Genomic DNA, 25904 nt, shown 5'->3' on the forward strand with positions numbered 1-25904 from the left:
TCCCCTATTTAGGTTTCATCCTATCCAATAAAGGTATCAAGATGGACCCAGGAAAGATTGAGGCCATATTACGATGGCCAGAACCCAGGTGTGTCAAGGAGATTCAAAGGTTTCTAGGTCTGGCGAATTTTTATCGTCGATTCATCCCTCACTTCTCTAAGATTGTTCTACCACTCACAGCACTATTGAAACAAGGGGTTAGGTTTCAGATGGACTCCGACGCAATACAGTCTTTTCAGTATCTCAAGAGTTTGTTTACTTCTGCTCCCATTCTAATTCAACCTGACTAGACACGTCCCTTTGTTTTGGAGACAGATGCATCGGAGAATGCCATTGGAGCGGCCCTGCTCCAGAAATCAGAGGACACAGCTGAACATCCGATAGCTTATTTTTCCAAGACCTTGAGTCCTAGCGAAAGAAATTACTCTGTACTGGAGAAAGAGCTTCTGGCAATGAAGAAAGCCTGTGAGGAATGGAGGCACCTCTTACAAGGATCCCTGGAGCCCTTTGTCATAAGAACTGACCATCGTAATTTGCGAGTGCTACAACAGATGGAGTGCACCAACGCTAGACATGCTAGGTGGGCATATTATTTTTCTCAGTTTGATTTCCACCTTACATATCTACCAGGTTCTCAAAACATCTTGGCAGACGCCCTGTCTAGAAGTTGGGACGTTTCTTCTGAGACACAGTCCAGCAACGAGCTGCTCCTTGCCAACAAGAAATTCATCTCAGTGGTTTCTAGTTTTCTGCAGGCAATACAAGAGGAAATTCAGCGCAGCAACCGTGTAGACCCCAATCTCCTTCTCAAAGACGGACTATTATTCCACGACTCAGCTTTATTCATCCCAACACAGAATCTGAGGACACAGGTGCTGAGGTGGTGTCATGAGTCTCCCCTGGCAGGACATAAGGGTCTGAGGAATACGACGGAATTGGTGAGGAGACTTTTCTGGTGGTCAACCTTGTCTCAAGACGTCAAACAATACGTGTTCTCGTGTCCGGTATGTGCAGCGAACAAACCCCAAACTAGTAGACCCTTGGGTCTGTTGCAACAACCGGAGGTACCATCTCAGCCCTGGGAACACGTGTCTACTGACTTTATAGTGGATTTGCCACCCTCGGAAGGTCTTAGAACCACATGGTCACTGTGGATTCCTTTAGTAAGATGGCCCACTTTATTGCACTTGCAGGACTCCCAACAGCTCCAGAAATGGCAACAGTATTCCTTCGTGAAATAGTACGACTGCATGGGTTACCCAAAACAGTTCTTTCCGACCGAGGGTCGCAGTTTACATCACAATTTTGGGCTTCCTTGTGTAAACAAATAGGAATACAGAGAGCACTATCATCGGGATTCCATCCACAAAGTAATGGCCAGACTGAGAGACTTAATGCCACTCTAGAACAATACCTCAGAAGTTTCTGTAACAGGGAGCAAGACAACTGGTCTTCCTTGTTACCCTTGGCAGAATTTTCGTATAATAACACATATCATTCTGCCATAAAGATGAGTCCGTTTTTGTGCACCTATGGATTCCACCCTTCCCACGTACCAGGCCTTCGGAAAAACTGTTCAGACTATCCCACTGTGGACAGTTTATTGGAAACAATTCGATCCACCCAAAAGATGGCCCTGAAGGCATTGGAGGACAGCCGCAAGAAGACAAAAGAGCGGGAAGATCGACATAGACGAAGTAACCCGGAATGGACACCTGGAACGCTGGTTTGGCTTTCGACCAAATACCTACCTAGATGGTTACACCTTGGCAAATTTGCTCCAAAATACCTGGGTCCCTACTCAATCATCAAACAAGTTAACCCAGTAGCATACCGTCTCCGACTCCCCCAGAAGATGAAGAGAATTCATCCAGTGTTTCATACTTCCCTGTTAAAGCCTTATGTGCCGGATTCCTACCAAAGACCCAGAATCCAACCAAGGATACCTCCTGTATCTGAGCCTGAAGAATATGAAGTGTCTCAAGTGGTGGACTCCAGATATTACCGGGGGTCCCTACAATATCTGATCCATTGGAAGGGATACTCAGTGGCGGAACGTACCTGGGAACCCTGTCATCACATCCATGCACCTCGTCTGTTGCGAATGTTCCACAGGACACACCCTGGCAAGCCAGGGGGAACCCCGAGGAGAAGAGGTCATACTGTTATGTTCCGGCCATGGAAGGTTTGGCAAAGATGGTCCCTTTCCCGACTTAGGTGAGCGATCTACGACTAGAACCGTTTCGCACGGTCTAGTCTTCTTCCAAGATGGCCGCCCCCAGTCAGTGTTGCTATAACAACGCACTGAGACCTACGTTCAGTGCGTTGTATCGCTTCCACTTCCTGTTTGTGACTTTGTTTACTCTGGTTCGTTTCGCCTTCTGGTCGCTCTGGTTCCAGGTCCTTTCTGCGGGAGTTTCCCCGGCTTCCGTCCTTCCTCGCTCTGCTCCTTTCCGCACGGATTGATTCATTTCCATCTTTCCTCGCTCCCACTCTCTCTCTTCCGACCTTCAGTAGATTTAACTCCTTCATCCTGACTTCGATTCCCAGTGCCAACACGAATGGGGTCACCTTATTCCCTTACTTTCCTGTGCCCCTGCACACTCTAAAGCTGCCCTTGGCGCTCTGTTCTGTTTTCCTCTCCCTTCTGCCTTTTTCTATATACCTTTACCTTTCTCTGGAATTCCACCACCGGAAAGATCAAGCTCCAAGTTCAGCCTGTGTGCTTCAGGGTTTTTTGGTGCCGCAGACGCTTTTTCCCTGATTACTTGGACGGGCTTGCTGGGGGTCCCACTTGGCGGGGAGTTCCTCAGTTGCCAAGGTGGCCTCGAGTGGAGCTCTTCCCTACCTCCACGATAAGAAGGTCAAGGGCCAAGGAAAGAAGACTCAGATGACCACTACTAGAGGAAGCAGAGGGTCCTCAAGAACTTTGAACACTTCCTCAGAAACCTCAGGTGAGGAGGGGTCACGGGAGAGAGACCTAGCCGTTAGCAATCTTGACAGTTTCACATGTGAAAGGGCCCTGTTCGAGGGAGTACGTGAATTTCAGGGGTGCGCGGCAAGTTTTACACGCGAAAGGGCAACTCCCGTGCACAATACATCACAGACGCGCTTACGCGCTAAGGGCCTTTCCTCGAATTACACGCTGACGTGCAAGATTTTCACGTGCCAAATCACTCCGTATCAAGCTGGCCACGCGTACACACACGGAAGACCATGCTCCTGCCCTGAAGGTCATTTTCCTGCCGCCAAGAGCCCCGAGCAGGCTCCCACCAGCCACCTGCTGCTGCCTGTCTGCCTGCTGCCCACGTGCCCTGCCATTTGGTGCCTGCATGTCAGCCATCTGCAGGGGTCCAGTTGCTGTGTCCACCCCTGCTGGAACAGAAGACTCCCGACTGGGATTCCATCGCTCCACAGCCCAGCCCCAGGACCCAGTTGCCCACCCACTCCTGCCTCTGGGGTTGCCATGTCGGGCACATCTCCATCTGGCACCACTGGCAACCCCCAGCCAGAGAGGCAGAGGGCCACCAGCTCCACTGCCACCGAAGTTGGTGTCCTGGTGGACCATGTCGTGGGGCATTATGATGCCCTCTTCGGAACAAGACGCGCCAACAAGGAAGGACGGACCAGGATCTGGACGGACATCGTGGCTGCCATCAACGTGGAGGGAGTGGCAGTCCGCAAATTCCATCATGTCAAGAAGCGCTGGGAGGACTTCAGGTCCTGGACCCTCAACAATGCCCGGCACCTCGCGGAGGGGGGCCGGATCAGCCTGAGCAACATCCAGATCAGGGTTCTGGAACGCGTAGGCCCAGCGCTCCACGCCCAGATCCTACGGAGGCAGACCCATCTGGTGTTGAGCGGTAAGTGGCCAAGCATTGCTGTGTGAGACAGGGCATGTTGCAGTGTGCTGGTAGTCTGATACTTGTCTGTATGTGTGACATAGGCCATGTATGGATGTGTGTGTGCAGGGACATCATGGTCATGCATGTGGGACCAGTTATGAACCACATGGTAGGTGCATCTGTTTTAATGCAACATGGGGACCTCTATGTAGAATACACACCTGAAAGCATGCCAGTCTCTGTTCCTGGACATGGAGTGGGGGTGAGGTATGGGTGCTGATGTCATATACATGTATGGTGCACATGTGTGTGTGTGTGTGTGCGCCAGAGAAGTGTGTTTGACTTTGAAACACCATGGATGCATGTGACTTTGAAGGCAACATCTTGGTTTACAGGGGCCCTTGTACATGGGTGTTGATGTTGTTTGCAGGCGCCGGGAGTGTTTCTGCATGTGTGTTGCATGCATTGACCCATGTGTTGTGGAAGGACAGGATGGAAGTGACATTTGACAGTGCCACTCATGTGTTATTGCTTCCTGTCTAGGATATTTTGTGCTGTACCCTGATGCTTGTGTTCTATGTCTCCCTCTACGCAGCGTCAAGTGAAGAAGAGGGCGGAGACGGTGCTGTGGAGCCAAGCGGCGGGGATGCCTCCGCTGGGCGGCGACGCATGGCCCAGCCACCCTCCCAGGAATTAACATCATCCGGGAGCGAGGGGGCTGGTGCCGCGTCTGCCACAATGGCTGTGGCGGAAGGGCCGGGTGAGCCCCCACAGGGGCTTCCAATGGCGGAAGACGGTGTGGAGACATCCAGGTTGGTGGTCTCCACAGAGGAGGAGAAGCCCGCTACTGAGCAGCACATGGGGCCTGGTGGGGGTAGTACCACTGGTGCAAGTGGTGCAGTCCAGGGCCAGGGTCAGGAGGCAGCACAGGTCACCGCGGAGGGGCCTGCGCATGTCGCTGTCCTTCACCCTGTGACTGCACCATCATGCACCAGCAGGGAGGCCCTGTCCCAGGCCCGTCCGCAGGTAGGGGAGAATGCCATATCACCTGCCTCTCCACTACCTGCGGGCGAGGGGTCCCGTTACCGTATGGGATCCGTCCTGGTGGGTGTCGCGTTGCGCACGCATGACATTCGTGGGCGGAGAACGCACACCATCACGAAGAGCAGCGTCGTGGCACTGCTGGGAGGGGCCCTAGTCAGTGGGTTCCTACATGTGATGCGCACTCTGGCGGACCTCTCCTCCTCTGTGGAGGCTATGCGTCGGTCGTTCTCCACATCGTCTTCCGGCCCAGATTCCACCAGGGTCCCCTGTGGACCTGGCCTGACCAACACAGCCAGCTTGGTGGAGATCCGATTCCTGCCACAGTCGGGAGTTGGCGGTCCAGCAGGGGTGGACACCACAACTGGAGACCAGCAGATGGAGGATGTGCAGGCACCATCGGACAGGGCACATGGACAGCAGCAGAAGGAGCAGGCTGTAGGTGGGAGCAATGATGGCTCGGGGCCATCAACATCGGAGGGGCAGGCATCGGCCATAGGGCAGGAGGACCCAGGAATGGGATTGTCTTCCATGTGGCTGCGGTTGGGCCAGCAGATAGATGCGGAGCGGCAGCGGGCGAAAGAGGCATGGCTCACAATGGTCAGGGCAGAGAACTCCATGCGTAGGGCCCTGAGGCGGGCTGAGTGCCTTGAGGCCATTTTCAGGGACCTGGAGATCCAGATGTCATCGTCCCTGCAAACCCTCGGGGCCATGGAAGAGGACCGCCTCCGGGACATCGAGCAGGAGTTCGATGATGCCCTGGCCTGGGACATCAACAAGTGAGCCGTTGGACTTGCCCGCTGCCCTTGTAAATAGTTAGTTAGTTAGTATTAGGTTTCCTTTTGTTTTTTCTTTATTTTGGACCGCTTGGACAATGCACCACATTTTTGTATATAGTTTTTTTATTAGGTAGTAGTTTTTGGTAGGTTTAATTTCTTAAGTTGGGCTCATGGACCCTGGATTCTTCAATTATACATAGTTCTACATTGGATTCATCTTTTTAAATATTTCTTTTGTGTTCACCATGGAGAAATGGTTTTTACTTTTTATTTTCCCTTGGATTTGATTTTTTGAACTGTGACTTTGGACAACATTTCTTTTTGGATTTCTTTTGCTTATGTTTTCCTGATTTTCATTATTTATCGGACATGGACCATTTCTTTTGTTATTCCCATTGATGTGTGTTTAATTTGATTTACGTTCATGTTATCTTTAATATATATTTTTTTATACTTCCATTTGTGGTATTATCTCATTGGTTTCACGCATGCCATGATATGGGTTTTGACATTCACTTGCACCCATTGTGTGTGTGTGACGGACATGTGTTCATTTACATACTTGCCATTGGGGTTGTATCATGGAATTGGCATTTCTATGTGGGTGGATGCAATACTTGGGTGGGTCTTTGGCATGTGGAGGCTGGCCATAAGGGCCAGGGATCTAGATTGTGATGACGTGTTGGCTGGGGGACATGTGTCGGGGCCTGCTGGCAGGTTCCCTGCACTGCTGGGGGGTGGGGTGCAGGGGAAATGTGTGGGGGCTTGCTGGCAGGTGCCCTGCACTGCTTGGGGGGGGGTGTGCAAGGAGACATGGGTGGGGGCCTGCTGGCAGGTGCCCTGCACTGCTGGGTGGTGGCTGTGCAAGGGGACATGAGTGGGCCATGAGTGGGGGCCTGCTGGCAGGTGCCCTGCACTGCTGGGGGGTGGGGGTGCAAGGGGACATGATTGGGACATGAGGGGGGGTCTGCTGGCAAGTGCCATGCACTGCTGGGGGGTGGGTGTGCAAGGGGACATGAGTGGGGGCCTGCTGGCAGGTGCCCCTCAGTGCTCGGGGGTGGGGTGCAAGGGGACATGAGTGGGACATGAGTGGGGACCTGCTGGCAGGTGCCCCTGACTGCTGGGGGGTGGGGGTGCTGGGGGACATGAGTGGGGGCCTGCTGGCAGGTGCCCTGCACTGCTGGGGAGTGAGGGTGCTGGGGGACATGAGTGGGGGCCTGCTGGAAGGTGCCCTGCACTGCTGGAGGGTGGGGGTGCAGGGGACATGTGTGGGGGCCTGTTGGCAGGTGCCCTGCACTTCTGGGGGGTGGGGGTGCAAGGGGACATGAGTGGGACATGAGTGGAGGCCTGCTGGCAGGTGCCCTGCACTGCTGGTGGGTGGGGGTGCTGGGGGACATGAGTGGGGGCCTGCTGGCAGGTGCCCTGCACTGCTGGGGGATGGGGGTGCTGGGGGACATGAGTGGGGGCCTGCTGGCAGGTGCCCTGCACTGCTTGGGGTGTGGGTGTGCAAGGGGACATGAGTGGGGGCCTGATGGCAGGTGCCCTGCACTGCTGGGGGGTGGGGGTGCAAGAGGACATGAGTGGGACATGAGTGGGGGCCTGCTGGCAGGTGCCCTGCACTGCTGGGGGGTGGGGGTGCAAGGGGACATGAGTGGGACATGAGTGGAGGCCTGCTGGCAGGTGCCATGCACTGCTGGGGGTGGGGGTGCAAGGGGACATGAGTGGGGGCCTGCTGGCAGGTGCCCCTCAGTGCTCAGGGTGGGGGTGCAAGGGGACATGAGTGGGACATGAGTGGGGGCCGGCTGGCAGGTGCTCTGCACTGCTGGGGGGTGGGGGTGCAAGGGGACATGAGTGGGGGCTTGCTGGCAGGTACCATGCACTGCTTGGGGGGTGGGGGTTCAAGGGGACATGAGTGGGGACATACTGGCAGGTGCCCTGCACTGCTGGGGGATGGGGGTGCTGGGGGACATGAGTGGGGGCCTGCTGGCAGGTGCCCTGCACTGCTTGGGGGGTGGGGGTGCAAGGGGACATGAGTGGGGGCCTGCTGACAGGTGCCCTGGACTGCTGGGGGGTGGGGGTGCAAGGGGACATGAGTGGGGGCCTGCTGGTAGGTGCCCTGCACTGCTTGGAGGGTGGGGGTGCTGGGGGACATGAGTGGGGGCCTGCTGGCAGGTGCCCTGCACTGCTTGGGGGTGGTGGTGCAAGGGTACATGAGTGGGACATGAGTGGGGGCCTGCTGGCAGGTGCCCTGCACTGCTGGGGGGTGGGGGTGCAAGGGGGTAAAGCGTTGGTGATCACTAGTGCAAGGTGACATGTGGCTTGGCTGGGGGGGCATGCCCTTGGTGGATGGGCTGCCTGCGGGACATGACCAGGCGTGCAGGGTAGTCCCCTGTGGTGTGAGCTGCCTGCAGGGGCCGTGGAGGGTGTAGAGGGAACACCTGGGAGGACCCACACTGGCAATTCACGTGTAGGACTCTCCTGCACCCCCAAAATACACGTACCCCACTCGCACAGGGCCTATCGCGTGTGAAACTTCACACGCACCCCAGTAATACATGTACCCTGCTGAAATCGCATGTGGAACTTCCCGCGCACCCTAGAAATACACGTACCCTGCTGAAATCGCGTGTTAAACTTCCCTGCTCCCCAGAAATACATGTACCCTGCTGAAATCGCGTGTGGAACTTCCCGCGCACACCAGAAATACACATACCCTGCTGAAATCGCGTGTTAAACTTCCCTGCACCCCAGAAATACACGTACCCTGCTGAAATCGCATGTGGAACTTCCAGCGCACCCCAGTAATACACGTACCCTGCTGAAATTGCGTGTTAAACTTCCCCGCACCCGAGAAATACACGTACCCTGTTGAAATCGCATGTGGAACTTCCCGCGCACTCCAGTAATACACGTACCCTGCTGAAATCGTGTGTTAAACTTCCCCGCACCCCAGAAATACACATACCCTGCTGAAATCACGTGTGGAACTTCCCGCGCACCCCAGTAATACACGTACCCTGCTGAAATCACGTGTTAAACTTCCCCGCACCCCAGAAATACACGTACCCTGCTGAAATCACGTGTGGAACTTCCCCTGCACCCCAGTAATACACATACCCTGCTGAAATTGTGTGTTAAACTTCCTCGCACCCCAGAAATACACATACCCTGCTGAAATCGCGTGTGAAACTTCCTGCACACCCCAGTAATACACGTACCCTGCTGAGATTGCGTGTGGAACTTCCCACGCACCCCAGTAATACACGTTCCCCGCTCGGCGTTTGCTGTTTGGCAGCCCTGTATACTGGTCCAGGGTTAGCGCAGCCCTTTGCGCTGAATTGGGAATTTTGATGACTTTTCCTTGCGCGATGGCGTTCTTGGGGGCGTAACTGGCGCTGCTGCAGGGTCGCTGCACCACTCTGCGCCACGGCTGGTTTTGGAGGCTAAAATCCATGAATACGCTGTGCGCGGATATCGATTTTAGTGCATGCGGCTGGCGCAGACATTCGCACGCGCACACTGTGCGCCAGCCGCGTGCTCCACTTTTGTGCGAAATTCTATGAATTACCCTGTGGATCACTTGCTGACACCCTTACAGCCAGGACCTCTTCTGTAATGCAGGTGTCCTGGGTGTTTTCATCTGTTACTTCAGCCAGGACAGTCCATAGGGCACTCCTAAAGCGTAACTGTACTTTTGCTTTATGCCCTAGGGGGTGGGTTCACACTTTTAGGGCAGAGAGTCTGCAGTCTTCATTTCACTCCTGCAGCAGGTCATTTTTTGTCTCTGCTTCTGCCTGAGGTTTCAGCATACCTGGATCCTGTTTGTTCACCTCCTCGCCAGTGTTTTAATGAAGGATGCTCGAGAGATCAGGTAAGCTGGTATGAAGTTCTTTATTCAGTTACATAGGCAAGATCTCGTGTAAACTCCATAGAGACTCCTAGCAGACTTTTTGCAGACTCACTGGCTCCCACCACCCAGGCTCTCTCCCTTCAACTGCCTGGCTATGTAGACTATCATGCATAAACATACTAAAATTCACCCAACATTATCTCATGAGGTCACACACACACGAAGCATCCAGCAACCAGGGGAATGAGATATAATGCACGATATAACAACTCCCCTGCCAGGAATCTTTTTGCCAAAGGCTCACTGCCTGATGTGTTTCTTTCACCAAGACGTCCTACAATGTTCTCTTTTCAGTTGTATTACTACACTGTTTATACTTTATTGACTTAGGTACGGAGACATGTTCAAGTTCTGTCAGTCGACTTCTTCACTGATATCCATTTGCTTGTGGCAATGCTTGTTCCAATTTATCCCAAATTGGCATCTCATATATGGAGACTTGTAAATATATTCCCTTTCAATTTATTCAATAATGTTAATTTGCTGGTGATAATATTTACTCTAACTTTCCCCATATTCACTTAATTTAATTTATATGAGGAATTGTATTAATATTGTCTTTCTGATTTATGTGTTCGGCATTCAAAACAGGTTTTTAATTGTCCATATGCCTGCCGCTATGCCCCAGGTGCCCAACATCTATGGGCAGGCTCACCAGTGTTTGCTCGCGTTTTCCGACTCGTGGCACACTGATGCAGCAAAGTTTTCACTCCGGGAAGGCTTCCCCTGCTCTGCAGACCTTCAGTTTCCTTGCCGGCTCTGCATTCACCCGCCTGAAGAGCTGCTGCTGTTATAGGAGACCACATCCGCAACAACCTCGCTGCTGTTGCAGGTCCTTCAGCGGTCCCCTCACAGCATCCGCTGTGCTTCTCCCGGTCTTCCACCTCTCCGGTAAGTCAGGCTTACAAGCGGTTGCTTGGAAGAGCCTGCCTATTTTAGCATGGTCCGTTCCTGTTCGTCTGATTCTGCCTTCAGTTCTGCCTCGTACTTCGCCTGCACTGCATCTCTCATCTCCACCTGTAAATGGAAGGTGTTCCCCAGGTTTAAATGTCCCACGCAGCTGATTTTAATTATGACAACTAGTCTGCATGTTTGGCTTGGGGTTTCCTTCAGTCCACATTAACTCCTTCTTCATCTTCCTCATCTCAGTACTTCAGACTTTGTGGGAGTTGGAGTCCACATGAACTTTAGATCTTTTAAATTTGTATGGTTTTGGATCTTTGTTTGAATCAAAAATATTGTAGACAAGAAATGTTAAGTCATTATTATGAGTACATAAAGTATAGATGGTACTCTACTCGGATTGATTTACAAGGAGGCTTTTTTGGAGTCTTACAATGGGAGGTATTTTTAAAGTGACAACAAGCCATCAGGAATTTAGGAATTATAGGGTCTTCTTAATTTGCAAGGGAAGAATACAGCGTCTCTCCTGATGGGGTCCCCACATGTCCCGGACAGCCATCTACTCTCATGTGATCCTTCCTCATAATAAAACCCCCAGGGTCAGGATCAGGTTGCAACTGACGACCCCTGGCCACATGAGAGGAGATCTTAGGTTGGGGATCAGCGATGACTCCATAGGATTCATCACAGCCCCCGGTCGAAAAGATTTCCGAGCAGCTGACGCTGTGAGAGATGTCTATCAGATGAGGAATCTGTGGGAGAAAGCAATCCATTGAAAGTTATCTACTCTTATATGGTACATTAAAGTCACATACGATTACACTTCTCAATGTCTACGCCCCAAGCAAGAGATAAACCTTCCTTTTTAATAGACATGTTTACAGAATGTTCACTGTTATTTTATAAGATAACATTGGCAGTGATTTTAATGTAATACACCACCCCATCAATAAGTTGTACTAAATCTCTTAACGTCAAGACTGGGCATGATGGATGTCTGGCAGGAATTAAACCCATCAAAGAAAGATTAAACTTTCTACTTGCACCCACATAAATCATATTCAAGGTTAGATCTATGGTTCACCCAGAAGAAGTGTCTATCATTGGTTGTCCAGAGTGAGATCTTACTCATGGTAATATTTGATCAGTCACCTCTGCTTATGGCCCTTACACTTACAAGATCTATTTGTCTATGCCCTAATTGGAGACTAAATCTTTCAATCCTAAAATATCCAAATTTACAGCAAACCCTACGTGAGTCCGTGGAAGATTATTGTACCTTAAATACTGTTCCCGAGGTTTGCATACAAACAATATGGGATTCTATGAAAGCTAATCTCGTGGAGTGAGTCTCTCAATCTGGGTAGCTAAACTGAAAAGCTTTGGAGAACAGGAGGAGCATGGTTAGTCGGACTTGCCTACTTTGAACACAAACATAAACATAAACAGGCTGGAACTCTTAAAACCCTGCAACAACTAAGCAAGGCTAAGGCTAAATTTCAAGAAATCACAACAAAGAAATCTGAAAAAATATTTGCGAAAGGAAGGCAGCTTCTATTTGAGAAGGGTTGATTGACCTACTAGACAGATTGCTTTGAAACTGTTGGAATATCGACAGGCCAACATAACTAAGAATTTATGAATCCAAATGGGTCATTGACTACAGAAGATGCAGATCTAAATGACCAATTTGTCACTTTTTATAAAGACTTATACGGATGACAGGATCATGGTAGGGATTCAGAACAGCAGTCACTCCGGCACAACACAAGCTGATTTTGACTTAATAAAGATATTATGGTAGAAGAAGTACTAGCTGCTATCTCAGCTTTAAGCAAAGGGAAAGTGGGAGGGCTGGAAGGACTTCCTATAGACCTCTATAAATGACTCATAGAAGAGCTGGCCCCAAAACATGCGATGATATTCAATGACTCGCTCTCCAGGGAGGAATTCCACCTGTTAACTGATCGCCATTGGATGATTCTGATGGGTCTAATTAAATCGGACAAAGGCAATGCATCTCCATAATAAGTCATACATGATTGAATATGCTTGGATATGATTTGATATTGTACTCCTGCACAAAACTAGGTGATTTCAGAAAAGCAGTTTCACAGTGAGTGTTTATCTACCTTAAGGCCTTCTGACAGTCGACAGTTCAGTTAACAATTTTGTGGATATTTCTGCCTTTGACCCATCATGTCCCCCCTAAACCTTTACAGAATGTTGATCTTAGATGCAAGGACCCAAAATGCCACATTATGTCTGCGTTTTGGGTAGGCCACAGTCCATGATTACATGGATCGTATCCTGTAGAGAGCAGCCTATTCACCAACTTTACTGCCACTCAGTCTTGTAGATTTACTACGAGTTTTTGAATGGTGGTAAGGGATATCACACGTTTACTGCGTCGGTTAGGGTAATTAATTAGGTAAGGGGACTATGGGGGAGGTTATCCCCCATATATAACTGCAAAAAAAAAATAAAACAGAAATTTGAAATCTTTGCATTCAGCCTTTTAGTTTCCCAATGATCACATAGATCCGTGATAAGGCAGCATGAATCCCCATTTTTGGAGTCCTTAAGACTTCATCTGTATGTTTGCAGATTTACTACGAGCAGTGTTTCCACTGCAGTAAATCTACCAATTTTGGGCACAATCCTCTACTTTGCCTCCAATGTCGAATTTCAGTGGTTCAGTAAAAGTGGTGTTAATTTAGTTCCTGCCAAAAATGGTAGCGGAACCTCCAATAAATTTAACACGAGCGCCTGGGGACCACAGCAGTTGTGACAAATACCTTTAACATTAACAATGTCGTACTGGTGGCAGCCCACAATGAAACCTATCCAATCTATTGAAAAACCCGGAACGTGACAGAGAACTCATATTAATTTCATGTACTGAATACAGCATACATTTGTATAAATTAGTATTAGTATACAAAAGCACTAAGGTAAATATTGACTTATGAAATGCTGTACTTTTTACCTGTAAATTCTGCTTATAAACAGTCAGTTGATTGACTGTTTATCGTAAAAGACATGTGAAAAACATAAGAGCAGCCTGTAAAACCTAGATCAACATTACACTGAAGGATAATAGCCAGTTTTTGAATATTGTGAATCAGATTCATTGCTGACAATGGCTAAAGTACGCAGATTTGGTTAAATACAATCGCTTGACTATGCAGTCCTACCATTGTAAGGAAAATTCCAAATTCCGGGTTTAAGTCCACACTATCTCCATCAGTAAAGATAAATGATTTTTTCCTTTCCTTTCTTGCTGTCAAAACAATACTGATTTGCTGAGCTGCTACTGACAGGACAGGTAATTCAATTCTGTTAAATTCATCAAAGCACCCCCAGGAGCCAGACTGAGCAAGACCTTGAATGATAAAAATGTTTAAAAAGGTAAGTTACTTAAATGAATACAAATATGAAAACATGTAAATTATTAACAAACAGTGCAAGTTCAACGGCTTTTAGATCACAGTAAACACTTCTTAGACTACAAAAATGCACATAAATTTGATAGGAGTTTCATAATTTTGAGTTGGTCACTCTCCTTCTCAATTGTTTGTTGCATATTATTCACTTTGCAGACTACATTATCCAGCTTACAGTTCACAGAATCAAATCCTGCTTTCTTCTGCGTAAGGAGGAGCGAGAGATCTGAGGAGGGGGCTTCAGGATGTTCAGAAACCCTCCCGCCAAGGGACTGTTTGGGGGGATTCTGCTATTTTGTCACTGTCCACACAAGAGGCTAGATAAGAATCTCTGGGGGGATGGGATTTTTGGATCAAGTTTACTTCGGACTGGCGCCCCTTGCCCTTAGCCATAAGAACAGGTGAGGCCTGGAGAGTTTTGGGCCGAAGCTCACATCCCATGGCGGTGGGTAGGAGGGTGTGAAGGGAATCCAAGAGTGAGGGCAGCGCACTAGGTCACCAAGCAGATTGGGTGTTCCCCACCTCAGGGCCGTCCCCCTTCACAAATACCTGCTGCTGCACATCAGCTGTTTTCAAACCTCCTCAACTGCTGCAGCGTTACTATTTACCTACCATCTCCTGCGATCAAAATCATGGGGGTGGTATGTATGTCATAGTGTAGGTCTGACAGCCTCCACAGACTGTTTGGATGTCCTTGCATTCGTTGGGCTACTCATACCCTTACCAGGAGAGTCAAAGAAGAGCCCCCATTGTTCATGGGGGACCCCACCTCCTTCTCCTGTACCTCAAAGGTAGGACCTTGTGCACCAGCTCGGTCGGCCAATCTCACAGCCCACTCCGTCATGAGGCAGCGGCTCCCACTCTCCAAGCAGTCCTGATTGGGCAGGTGGCGCACCCATCAAGTCAGTTGCTGGCAAGGTGGAATCAGAAACCTTGCCACCACAACCCGCTCCTACACAGGTTTCCTACAGGCTCACAGGAACCCTGAACCCTGTGCCAGCCTCCAACAGGTCCCCGGGCCACGTCAGTCGGTGGCGACTGGCCAAAACCCCCACCTGTGCATCTTTCGGCTCCCCACAGTTTGAAGGCCACTGATGTAAGGCTTAGACAATGGGTGATAGTAATAGGAGCTTCTTCTTTCCAGATAGTTCTTTGCTTAGGGCCTAGTCTGGGTGATATTTAATCGGTGAAGGGACAAGGGTGTTATGTACTGTATCCTTACCAATGCAGACATTGAAATGTAGTAGATGCATCTAGTTGCACTAACGATGCTCTGGAGAAGAAAATGGAGCTCTGTCCTTCGTTTTCTTCCGGGGCTTCTCCATCCCATGTCATTGGTGCTTTTGGGGTCCCCAGACCATTTACCATCTTGAGGAACATGTTTTAAGTTAAAGCAAAGGTGACAGTAAAAGGAAAAGCTCAGCCTGGGCAGATACAGTAAAAATAACTAAAGATCTGCTCTTATCTCAGCATCTCTAACAGTGTCTTCAGTGGGTGCTCTTGGAATAGGTTATCAACATCTCCACTATCAACTATTAACATTTTCTGAAAGCGTTTTTGGCACAAGTCAAAAGGATTCCATAGTATCTCCCCTTCACTTGCAGAGAAAAAGGTTGCACAAAATGCCCAAGGTTTGTGTCACAGCTCCCCATTGCAGTACACAATGTATATGAATGAACACACGATAGACTGAACATTAAAAGAAGGACAATGGACTGGAGAGTGTGTGGACCAACTGGTTTTGACATGAACAGTATATACTAACGTCTTAGTTCTGTGCTAATTGGTTCACAGGAGGTGGAGGGGGTCAGAAAATTCGAGTGGTACTACGATGCCAAAACACAGTTACACATTCACACATAGCGTTTAAACTTAATGTCACAAACACAATAGCAGTGTCTTGTGGCAGTACCTGCCCCACACACATTCCTCCAGAGTCAGGATGCAAATAAGTGATTGGACTGCTGCCATCACAGATGTGATTAAAAAGCAGCAACCAATGCTCAACTGGACAAAAATAACCAGAATTTCATTACACTTGCTCTTTACATGTACCTTTGAAAATACGACCTAAACCTCTGAAGTCCATTTGATCCGAGCAGTTGAACACAACAACATATTTTCCAAGGGCCTTTCCCATATCTTTTGTTGTTTCAGTTTTACCAGTTCCGGCTGGTCCTGCTGGAGCTCCTCCCATGTTCATCCCCAAAGCTTGAGCCAATGTGATGTAACACCTAAAATATTAAAGGTAATGTACAATTTATGAGAAGCATGCATATATTAAATAGATCAGAGTGTACTGTCAAGCAATGTGCTTTGTTGTGGCAGTAAAATTCCCATGGATGTGTTCTCTTTTTAAAACATATGTTACTTACCACCTTGTATGGTTTTTTTTTAAAAAAAAGTTCTCTGTCTAAATTAACTCTTTTTTAAAAAAAATGTTTTATTGTGATATAGCCAAAATAAAACTTCAACTTTTTACACATATTACAAAATATATACGTATCAATATAGTACGAATGGATACAAATTTACAAGATCAAAATCATAAAAATTAAAAATGTGACAAACCGGAATAAAAAGAAGAAGAAAAAGATAAAGTAAAAAAGAAAAAAAATGAGACCAGCATAAAAATCTTCATAAAACGAATGAGGGTGTTAAGAACATGTTAAACATTTCATCTTTCAATCTCAACATATTTCTACAGCTTAATCTACCAATTTTAAGACATTCAGGATCTTTACAATCTCTGCCGTGAGAAAAATCTCATTTCCTGACACAATTCTTTCCCAAAATATTTCAGATTCCAAGAATTCCACTTTATGAACAAATCTTTTCAACCTGTCCCTCCTTAATTCCCTTGTCCCCGGGCATATCAACAGAAGATGTTTGATAGAATGCTTTGAATTTGTCTCACACTCCTGACAGATATCATTTGGATATGCAACACTATCTCGAATATGCAGGATTTCCAAAGCAGGCAGGTTGTTTAATTTAAATCTAAGGATGTTTACTCTGACTTTAGAATCTGGGCATTTGTTTAGGTAGATGTGTAAGTATGATCTAGGTTTATCATGGACTGAGAAGTTTGAAAAGAGTTTGGCTGCTCTCATCCTGTCAATTGTTCTAATCCAATCCCACCTTTTCATATTTTCCTTGGATTTCAACGCATTGCATATCAGAGTTTCTAAGTTAGAGTCTGCTTTGACAAGGATGTTGAGACATCTAGATTTGAGAGTTTGCAGAAATGTATTACCCCCCTTAGTCAGTGGGATAGAAACCTCTTCATACAAGGAGTCGATTTGAGGGTCCATAATTTGTCTATAGAGCGAGACCCATCTCTATTCCATCCAGGATAGGATAGAAATCAGACCCAGCTCAAAACGGATAAAGGCCATAGGAACCGAATTTGGAATGTTCAAGACTCTTTTACAAAGTTTGGCCTCAATTCTTTCCCAATTGATTTTGAAACTTTGAATATTGCATTCCAAACCAAAAAGCAGGGTCGGGATCACCTTCCCCACATAGTATTTTATAATGGGAAAGATAACAAATTTACAGTTTTTCATATAGATTGTGATCATGTGAGAGCCTAACTTCACTATTTCAATATCAAAGATGTTATTTAATTGCAATTTTGTAGGACAAGCACTGATCACAGAGCCCAGGTACTTTAATTCCTTTACTAATGGAATTACCTGGTTGTCAATTTTCCAGGTGAATGCTTTGGTCTTTACCTGTGAACGCTTACAAATCATTGTTTTGGATTTTTGCAGGTTTATTTTAAATTCATTTAATCTGGCATACTCAACCAAGACATCCGCCAGCCTTTGGAGGCCGATTTGAATGTAATCCAGGATAACAATATTATCAGCGTCTAGATCAATTTAATGACTCATGCTCAGATTACTTACTGGTTATTATTCGTAGTCCTAATCTTCCTCATCACAGTACTTACTCTATGGAGGTGCTCTGCCTTTCGACTGAACCCTTCCACAAAACTTTTTTTAGCCCCTGCCCGTCATACCCATGAATCGGGACGTTCTTCCCATCGTGGCGGGAGAGGAGGGTATCAGTACTGTGGCGATGAAAGGATATGACCAGGAGTAATAACGATTACCGGTAAGTAATCAGAGATTACCCCCATGTCCCTCTTTATCATCACAGTAGGAATAGGTTACTTATCTACTCCTGTGCATTGTTATTTTTCATAGATTCATATGCTGTTTGAATATTCCCCATCATCAGGCTCGGAATCCTTAGTGACATTAGAGCAGTTTTCATTTGAATTTAAAAAACTGCAGTTACTTTAGTGTTCTCTGAGAGTAATTGTGGGTGACCTTACCCATTAGCCAATAGACAGAGTCTTCACATAGAGGCCATCTTCAGATAAGCAGACCACATGTAAAAAGTGCCAGAATGAGCCAAGAAGATGTGGTAGGCAGCAGGATTGTATGCAAATCAATGAAAGATACCAATTCTGGTGAACAGAAGTTACAGGTAAATAACGTAGTCCTTCTACAGCATTGGATCTTTCATAGATTCACATGCAGTTTGAACATATTATAAAACAACATATATATAATCAGGGAAAAATCTTTAGTCGCAGGGATGTTAAGGTGAACATTTAACTCAACAAAACCCCTGTACTTTGGCAGACAATTCAGGCAAAGCCACTGTTACTTGCCGCCCCCTGTTGCACAGCATAGGACCACAATGATGACATTACTAGTGGCATCACTAAATACATCATATATGACATCACTGATGGCATCAGACATAAGATGACTCATTAGGCATGGTACAATATTTATAGGGCCCCTATATATATATAAACCCCTGAAATTCGGCAGACAATTCAGGCAAAGCCACCTTAACTTGCCACCCCCTGTTGCGCAGCATATGACCACAATGATGACATCAGAGATTGCATCACTAATGACACCACCAATGACATCACTGGTGACATCACTAATTGCATCATATATGACATCACTGATGGCATCAGACATAAGATGACTCATTAGGTATGTTACAATATGTATAGGTGTGCACTGGGAAGTGCCTGGAAGCGCTGTTCACTGTTTGCCTGACCCCCTGGATCTTTTGGATTTTTGTTGTGTGGAAGATGTGGTATGCCAACGGACATAATAACATTGACTATGCCGTGGAGAGTTAATAGTACACAGTAATTGTTTAGTGTACTCAGCGTTGCATTATAAGAGGTTAAAACTGTATTTGTATCTGTTTTAGATATATTTGTGAAGCTCCACCTCCCTACCCAGCAGGCACTATAAAGCCAGACGGCCCGCGCACCAGGACCAAGAAGAATACAAACCCACGACTACATACCTGAGAAGATGGAGTAATGAGGCTCAAGCCTCGGTATACAAAAATAACTGCTGATGGATAAAAATCTATCACAAGAAGAACAAGCGCACCAGGAAGTGCCTGGAAGTGCTGTTTGCCGCAAGCAGAGGTGGAGGTGTAAGCATAGCGAACGGTTGGTTGTTTCACATGTCTATAGTTAGTTCATGATTTAAGTGAGTGCTGATTGTGTTGGTTGTGACCGTGTCCCTGTCTACTCACAGCTTGAGTTGTATTGACGTATTGAACTACCGGAATACGTTTAGTCTGCCCCTGTATTCCATATTCAGCGACTGTTAGTCGTTCTTATAACACATGCTGATTAGTTTAGAATCTGCTCGACTGTGAATGCGACTGAGTCGCATGAGTAGCGTGAACTTTGTGTTTTGAAGAAAAAAGTATTTGCTTGCCAGGGTGAGAGCTGCAAGAGCTGTTCCGACTGTTTTGAAGTATCTGTATACATTCTGTGGGCCCATGGTGTTGTTTATCGTAGCAACGGCCGGTTGTCTTTTAAGTACATGCTAGTTGAGTCTCGATATAGCTTGAACAACGAGGCTAGCGTAATTAGTATAACCACAGTACAATTAAGGTTATTGCGATAACTAGGGTTTTGTAAAATATAAGTCTAAAATACTAGCGCACAACCACTTTGAAAAGCTGTGCGCGTGTAATCAGTAATTGAGTGGTTCAAGACGTGGCGAACGAAACGAAAGGCTGCGCATGAATATAAGCGTTTTGGCAACGAGCAGAGTGGTGAAGCCGTGACAGGAACTGTGGCAGGCACCCCCAACCCTGAAATAAATCCCCTGAAATTATGTTGAGGGTGCAGGATATGCACCCTAAAAACCATCATTAAATCTCCAGCCGGTGTAAAATCTAAACAACTTACATCTTATTTTCCCAAAGACCGGCCTCTAAATAAAATCGAGGAGAAAATTGCAGCTAAAGAAATTGCGGGTGAGTTGAATAAAGCACTAGGCTGTGCCAGTACTAAACTTATAGATGCAGTAATGTTACAGCCTGCTGTTGTAGAAGAAATGTGCAATGAGGAAGCAGTTTCTGTAGGTTGTAATGTCGACATTCTCCAGAATACTACCGACCTAACAGACATAGATCAACATGCAGCAATTAATGCTCAACCTGTCCACCTTGTCCAACCTGTGATATCTGCAAGTGTGACAGCAATGATACACAATAGTGTGAATGCGATAGGTACCAATCTGTTGAACCCCACTATCGTTTTGGATATACCGTGTGAAGATTTTGATGTCAAGTATTTGAGAGACATTAGAGCAAGTAATAATAGTATGTCATCTAGTGAAATGTTTGATGCCCTTTGAGAATCTCCTGATAACGTTGGCGTTAGGCAGAAACCTGTGCAGTTCCCTCTGGGACCACTGCAAAAGATTTAAGACCACAGGTGTTTGGCAGTAAACCCACTTGCTAGCAGTCTGTACCACACAGATTCACTTGGTAGCTGTGGCTGAGCAGTCAGACTTCCCTCAAGAAGAGTTAGGCAGTATACAGAGTATTCACAATAGGTCAAGAGGACACAGTAGAACAAGTAAACACTGACCAGGGCTTGGTGTAAAAGAGATATAATTATTTATTTAAAACCACATCTAGAAAAACACACAGGCACTAATAGTAAGCAATTCAAAAACACAGTCACTAAAAGGTATACACTCCCTTAGAAGAATATTAGACAAGTCTTAAGTAAAGCCCCACTTATTTTCAGACAGCGGTGAGTGCTTAACGCAGATGGCACTCTAATAATTCGTTTTTTAAAGGGAGAGAAAAGCAGAGAATAAATTGAAACAGATCCCAACACTTTTTCAAGAGCACCACAAGTGACGAAGGCAAAGTAAAACAGTGAAGTTAGAGTTCAATAGGCCGGATCCACTTTAAGAGGATCAAACGAAATGTGTCCAAGGTCACACAGTTGCAGTGCACAAGAGTCTTGCAAAGGTTAAAAAAAAAAAAAGAGTTGGACCAAAAGAAAGGGACCAGTTAGAAGGTCAAGGCGCCCAACCCAGTCCAGAAGGTTAAGGGGTTATTATTACTGTGAAGCAATCTTTAGAAAGGGAGGCCTGGCGGACACAGTACCTTAAAGTGGTGAGAATACTCCAGAGGGGGCAGTTGTTCCTGGCAGCGGATGCAAGTCGGTGCTTCGACCAGGGGAAGAGAGGATCACGTCGGGGACAGGAGTCCGTTGCACTGCCAGGGAATAAACCAGCCGCGGAGTTCTCAGGTAAAAGGAGCGGTCCTTTAGTTTGTGGTCCAGTGGTAAGTGGCTATCCGGTTGCCGGGGTGCTTGGCACAGACAATTTGACCACAAGCCGGGCTGGGGTGCGAAGAGAAGAAGGTAAACTGGTTGTGCCCACCAGTCAGGGGAAGAAGCCTCTCCAGTCTGGAGATCTTCTCTGTCGTCGGGAAGTGGTGAGTCGGTACAGCAGGGCTCCACCGGTGGTGTCATCGTGGTAGGTCGGCTCAGCTTCTCCCTCGTTGGATTCTCAGGTCCTGTGGCGACTTCTGAAGTTCCATTCCCCAAAGCCCTGCTTTTATGCAGCACACCCCCATTCACTCAGCCTAGCTGTCAATCAAACATGCTAAGTGGTGAGCCGGCCGGCTCACCACTTGGGCCAGTCACACAAGAGTGTGACTTGAGTTACCAAGGTAACTCAGTCCAGAGTGCCTAAACCCCCTCCCTCGCCCACTGTGGTACCCAGACAGAGTGGCACCACTTTTGGAGGCTTCTGTGGAGAGGCCCGCCAAAAAGTGGAACAAAGGGCTCGACTTGGGTTGGAGTCACAGAAGAGAACACAAACGCCATTTTAGAATCGAGTCCTGGCAAAAAATACCAACCGGCGAATTAATATTAATTAAATAAACCAGCGGTATGTTCTAGGCTATGAGAATGAAATAATTAAAGTTGGTAGGCTCGAACAATGGGAAAATCCCATAGGGATATATTCGCGGTCGAATATAAAAAGTAGTATCCACTGCCACCAGCCAAAACTCGATCAGGGGGGACGGAGACGTGCCCCCTCGACTAACAGACCCCGGGGCAATCGAATTGCCCCAACCAGTACGTCCACAATATGATGGTTTGTACTGGTTTCTGTTAATAATTTGGGACTAGTAAAGCCAATGGTGACTTTACATGCCCTGGGAGACAGTAGTCAGTCCCAGGGTATGGAGTCTATGGTGGGGTGTCACTATGACACCCCTGTGTTACTGCACGGAGGGTGCTGTGTAACACACATAGTAAAAACACATGAGACCCTATGGGTTAAAGGACCCCATAGCCCATAAAACACATTAACAGTCAAAGGAACACCATAAATCATGTCCAAGAGTGGGAGAAACAGAGTCTCACTCTTGGCAGGAGAAAAAAACAAACTCCAGAAATCCAGCAAAGCTGCTGGGGGACTCACTAGGTTAGGAAATTCAGCCTAAAGAGAGAATTCTCCCTAACAGTTGGTAGCAAGATGCAAGCGTTTAGAGAATAAACTGGACACCCAGTCTATTCTCCTACATAAGAGCATCAACCATGGCCGTAAGACTGTTCGAGACCAAAGCACTAGTATGGAGTCTATGGAGATAGTAACTCTGGTGACTCCCCCCCAGAATCCTCCAGGCTTAACTACATCCCCCTAGAAGTTGGAAGGTGTACTAGTAAAGAAATAAAAAGCTGGCATAGCTAAACGTATGTCTTAACCCACCTCTCATGCTTATATGTATACTAATTGCGCGAAGTTACGAAAGAATGCATGTGTGGTGAAGGATATAGTTGGCAAAGCAATTGAGAATGCCAATAAACAAGTGCAAGTTCCTTCTTCTGAATCTACAGTTCCTGTGTCAGCCCAGTGTGACATACAAGGTATAGTGGATAGCGGGCAGGCTACTCTTTAAGGGGAGTGTTGCTCCTGTAAAGGAGGTTGGTCTGCCCATAGCTGCGCTAATGCATTACCAGATAATGGGCAAAAACAAAGTATGCTGCCAGTATTAGGGTACACCATTACTAAAAACTCGGCACCCATTATATCGTCCAACGTTAGTGCCGATAATGATGGGCTAGTCAAGGTTCTTCAATTGCAGCCAGTCTCACATGTTGCAAGCCTACCCCCCTTAATGGATCAGCAGTGTTGTGTATTTTTCACACAGTAGTTGCATTGCGTGTGATTACTACTGAAGACATCAAGATAGTGGACCAGTCCGAACATATTGCAGAATTTGTGACAAATGTATGGTTTGAGTCTATCACAATCCTTGATTATATTTTCCGATATGAAGAAGAACTTTACAAACTAGTTTACTCATGTTAGCCGGTCTGGATCACAGCTATAAAACCACGGGGAGACAATGTAGCTTTAGTCTGTGAGGGAAACTTGACCCGTACACTGAATCTAAAAAGTGGTTCTAATAAATCTCAGAGGAGGGGTATTGACACCACAAAACAGGGAGAAGCCATCATTGGCAGAATGACCAACTCAAACTCAATCACAGTAGCATCTAAGGGAAAAATGCGAAACACAACAGAAAGTAGCGCTGCCATTACCCCAGGTGAGGGGTATTGGCAGTGGCTGACAGCTGTCTTTAAGCAACACTTTACCTCGGTGTACCAGTGATGTATATCTATTGTGTTCGTGGAATACACAGGGGATTCACCCATTTGTTTGGGGAAGATGGTCTTGTAGCTCACTTTGATGCATTTATGATTATTGCCATTCAGTAAACCTGGTTGGCTGAACCTGTTCAATTTGATGGCCGCTCTACAGTTCAGCAACTGGCGTTAAAGGGAATAAGAGGGAGACCGAAGGGAGGCCTTCTGATCTCTATCAAGCTGCCATGGATAGCTACAGTTCTAAAAGAATCCACAAACACTATTTTGGCGGTAAAACTAATATACCTCCAAGATGTTATCATATTAGCCAATATATATGATCCTCCCAACCTAGAGGTAACTTTAGAAAATGTAAACACAGTAACTGACATTTTTAAGATCTATTCCCACAGGTATCCAATATGGTTAGTTGGGGATTTTAATGCTCAGATAGGAGAATGTTCAGTGTGTCTATTCCCAGGGGTTGTGGGGGGGGGGGGGGGGGGGGCTTCAACATCAGTCTTGCCTGGCTAAAACCACCCTGACAATCAGCAGGGAAAACCATGGTAAATATTTTAGATGAATATGGGTTTTTTAGACTCAATGGAAATTGTTCAGGTGATGCCAATATTGCTATTACATGGGTCGACGGGAGTTCTGTGTCCACTATTGACTATGTGTTTACCAACCGTAAAGAGATTAAATTGATTGTGGATATGGCTGTCGTGAGCCGTGAACAGAGCAATCACTACCCTCTATGTGAATATTTGAAACCCCTTGTGACTCCTGGCGCTCTTGTTAACTATGGTCAAAATGGTCAAATATTTCTTAATGAAGCCCAAAACAGAATATATTGGCATAAGGAGAATATAAGGGTAGCTAACCAGGTGGTTACTCACATTGTACCCGAGTTTATTAACCAATGTGGAAATAATGGGGCATCTAAGTTAAGATAATTCCCATGTTTATGAAGATGATGACCAATATAGGTGACTTCACTAGTTCTAAAAGATCTTATACAACTACCATGGAAATATGCAATAAAGCAATTCATAAAATACATCACTCTGATAAAAAAATCACTGAAGCTAAAAATAAACTTTGCCTAGATATAGCAGAAGTGATCTTTCCTACCTTTGGGAGCAGAGACTCAACTGTGCTTATAGCACATATAAAATCCATCAAAAATATGTATCATAGGTGGTTAAGAGTCTTGAAATGGAAAGATGGAGGAAGATAGCAAACTATGGCTCCCAGTCGAACAATATTGGAATATGAGAAGAAATTTGTGGAACAAAGCAAAGAGAAGTGACCATAAATTGTGTATCAGAAGATCGGTGGACTAATCACATAAAATCAACTTTGGGAAATAATGTTGATGATGAGATAGAAGTACAACTTCCGCCAAATAATTGGACATGTAAGCCATATGTTCTTGATATAGTGATTATTATCAAGCACTTAAACACCTGTCGGGCAGCCGGGCCAGACGGCATATGTAACAATTTGATCAAACTTTCTGCAGAGATATGGGCACATGCTCTCCACATTTTATCCCCAGAAATTGGGAAAATAGGAAAGATTCGAGACACGTGGCGGATAAGTCACATATTGACAGTATACAAGATGGGTGCATGGGATAGCCCAGCGAATTACCACATGCTAGCTATGCTAGGTATACCGTCAACTTTGTTTTAGGCTAGGGTGTTGTTAGCAGAGTTGAATTAATGGATTGCCTCTAAAAGCATCTTTCCCCCGAACCAAACTGGATTTAGGCATGAATCCAAACAGGACACAACCTATTCATTTTGAAATCAGTGGCTGAGTATGCATGTAAAAGGCGTGAGTCCAATGTGTATTGCACATACATCGATTTTAGTGCTGCGTTCGACTCCATCCTTCACAATAGGTTATGGAAAAAATTGATTTTCTGTAATATTTCACCAGGACGGTTAAAGATGTTAATGCTGCTATATACATACACAATGGGATGCATTTGACTAGATT

General features: G+C 46.5%; 1 protein-coding gene across 1 annotated transcript in view; it reads right to left on the minus strand.

Moving 5' to 3' along the window:
- DNAH8 (dynein axonemal heavy chain 8) overlaps positions 1 to 25904 on the minus strand; it is an 8835797-nt gene that overhangs the window by 3764199 nt on the left and 5045694 nt on the right. Inside the window, exons 44-45 of the mRNA XM_069608756.1 lie at positions 15980 to 16158; positions 13676 to 13863 (exon numbers count right to left, since the gene is read on the minus strand). Of these exons, the coding sequence (XP_069464857.1) occupies positions 13676 to 13863; positions 15980 to 16158 (367 nt within the window). The remainder of the gene's footprint in view (positions 1 to 13675; positions 13864 to 15979; positions 16159 to 25904) is intronic.

Source organism: Ambystoma mexicanum, chromosome 4q, assembly GCF_040938575.1.
Source record: "Ambystoma mexicanum isolate Mex_15411 chromosome 4q, UKY_AmexF1_1, whole genome shotgun sequence".
Lineage (NCBI taxonomy): Eukaryota > Metazoa > Chordata > Amphibia > Caudata > Ambystomatidae > Ambystoma > Ambystoma mexicanum.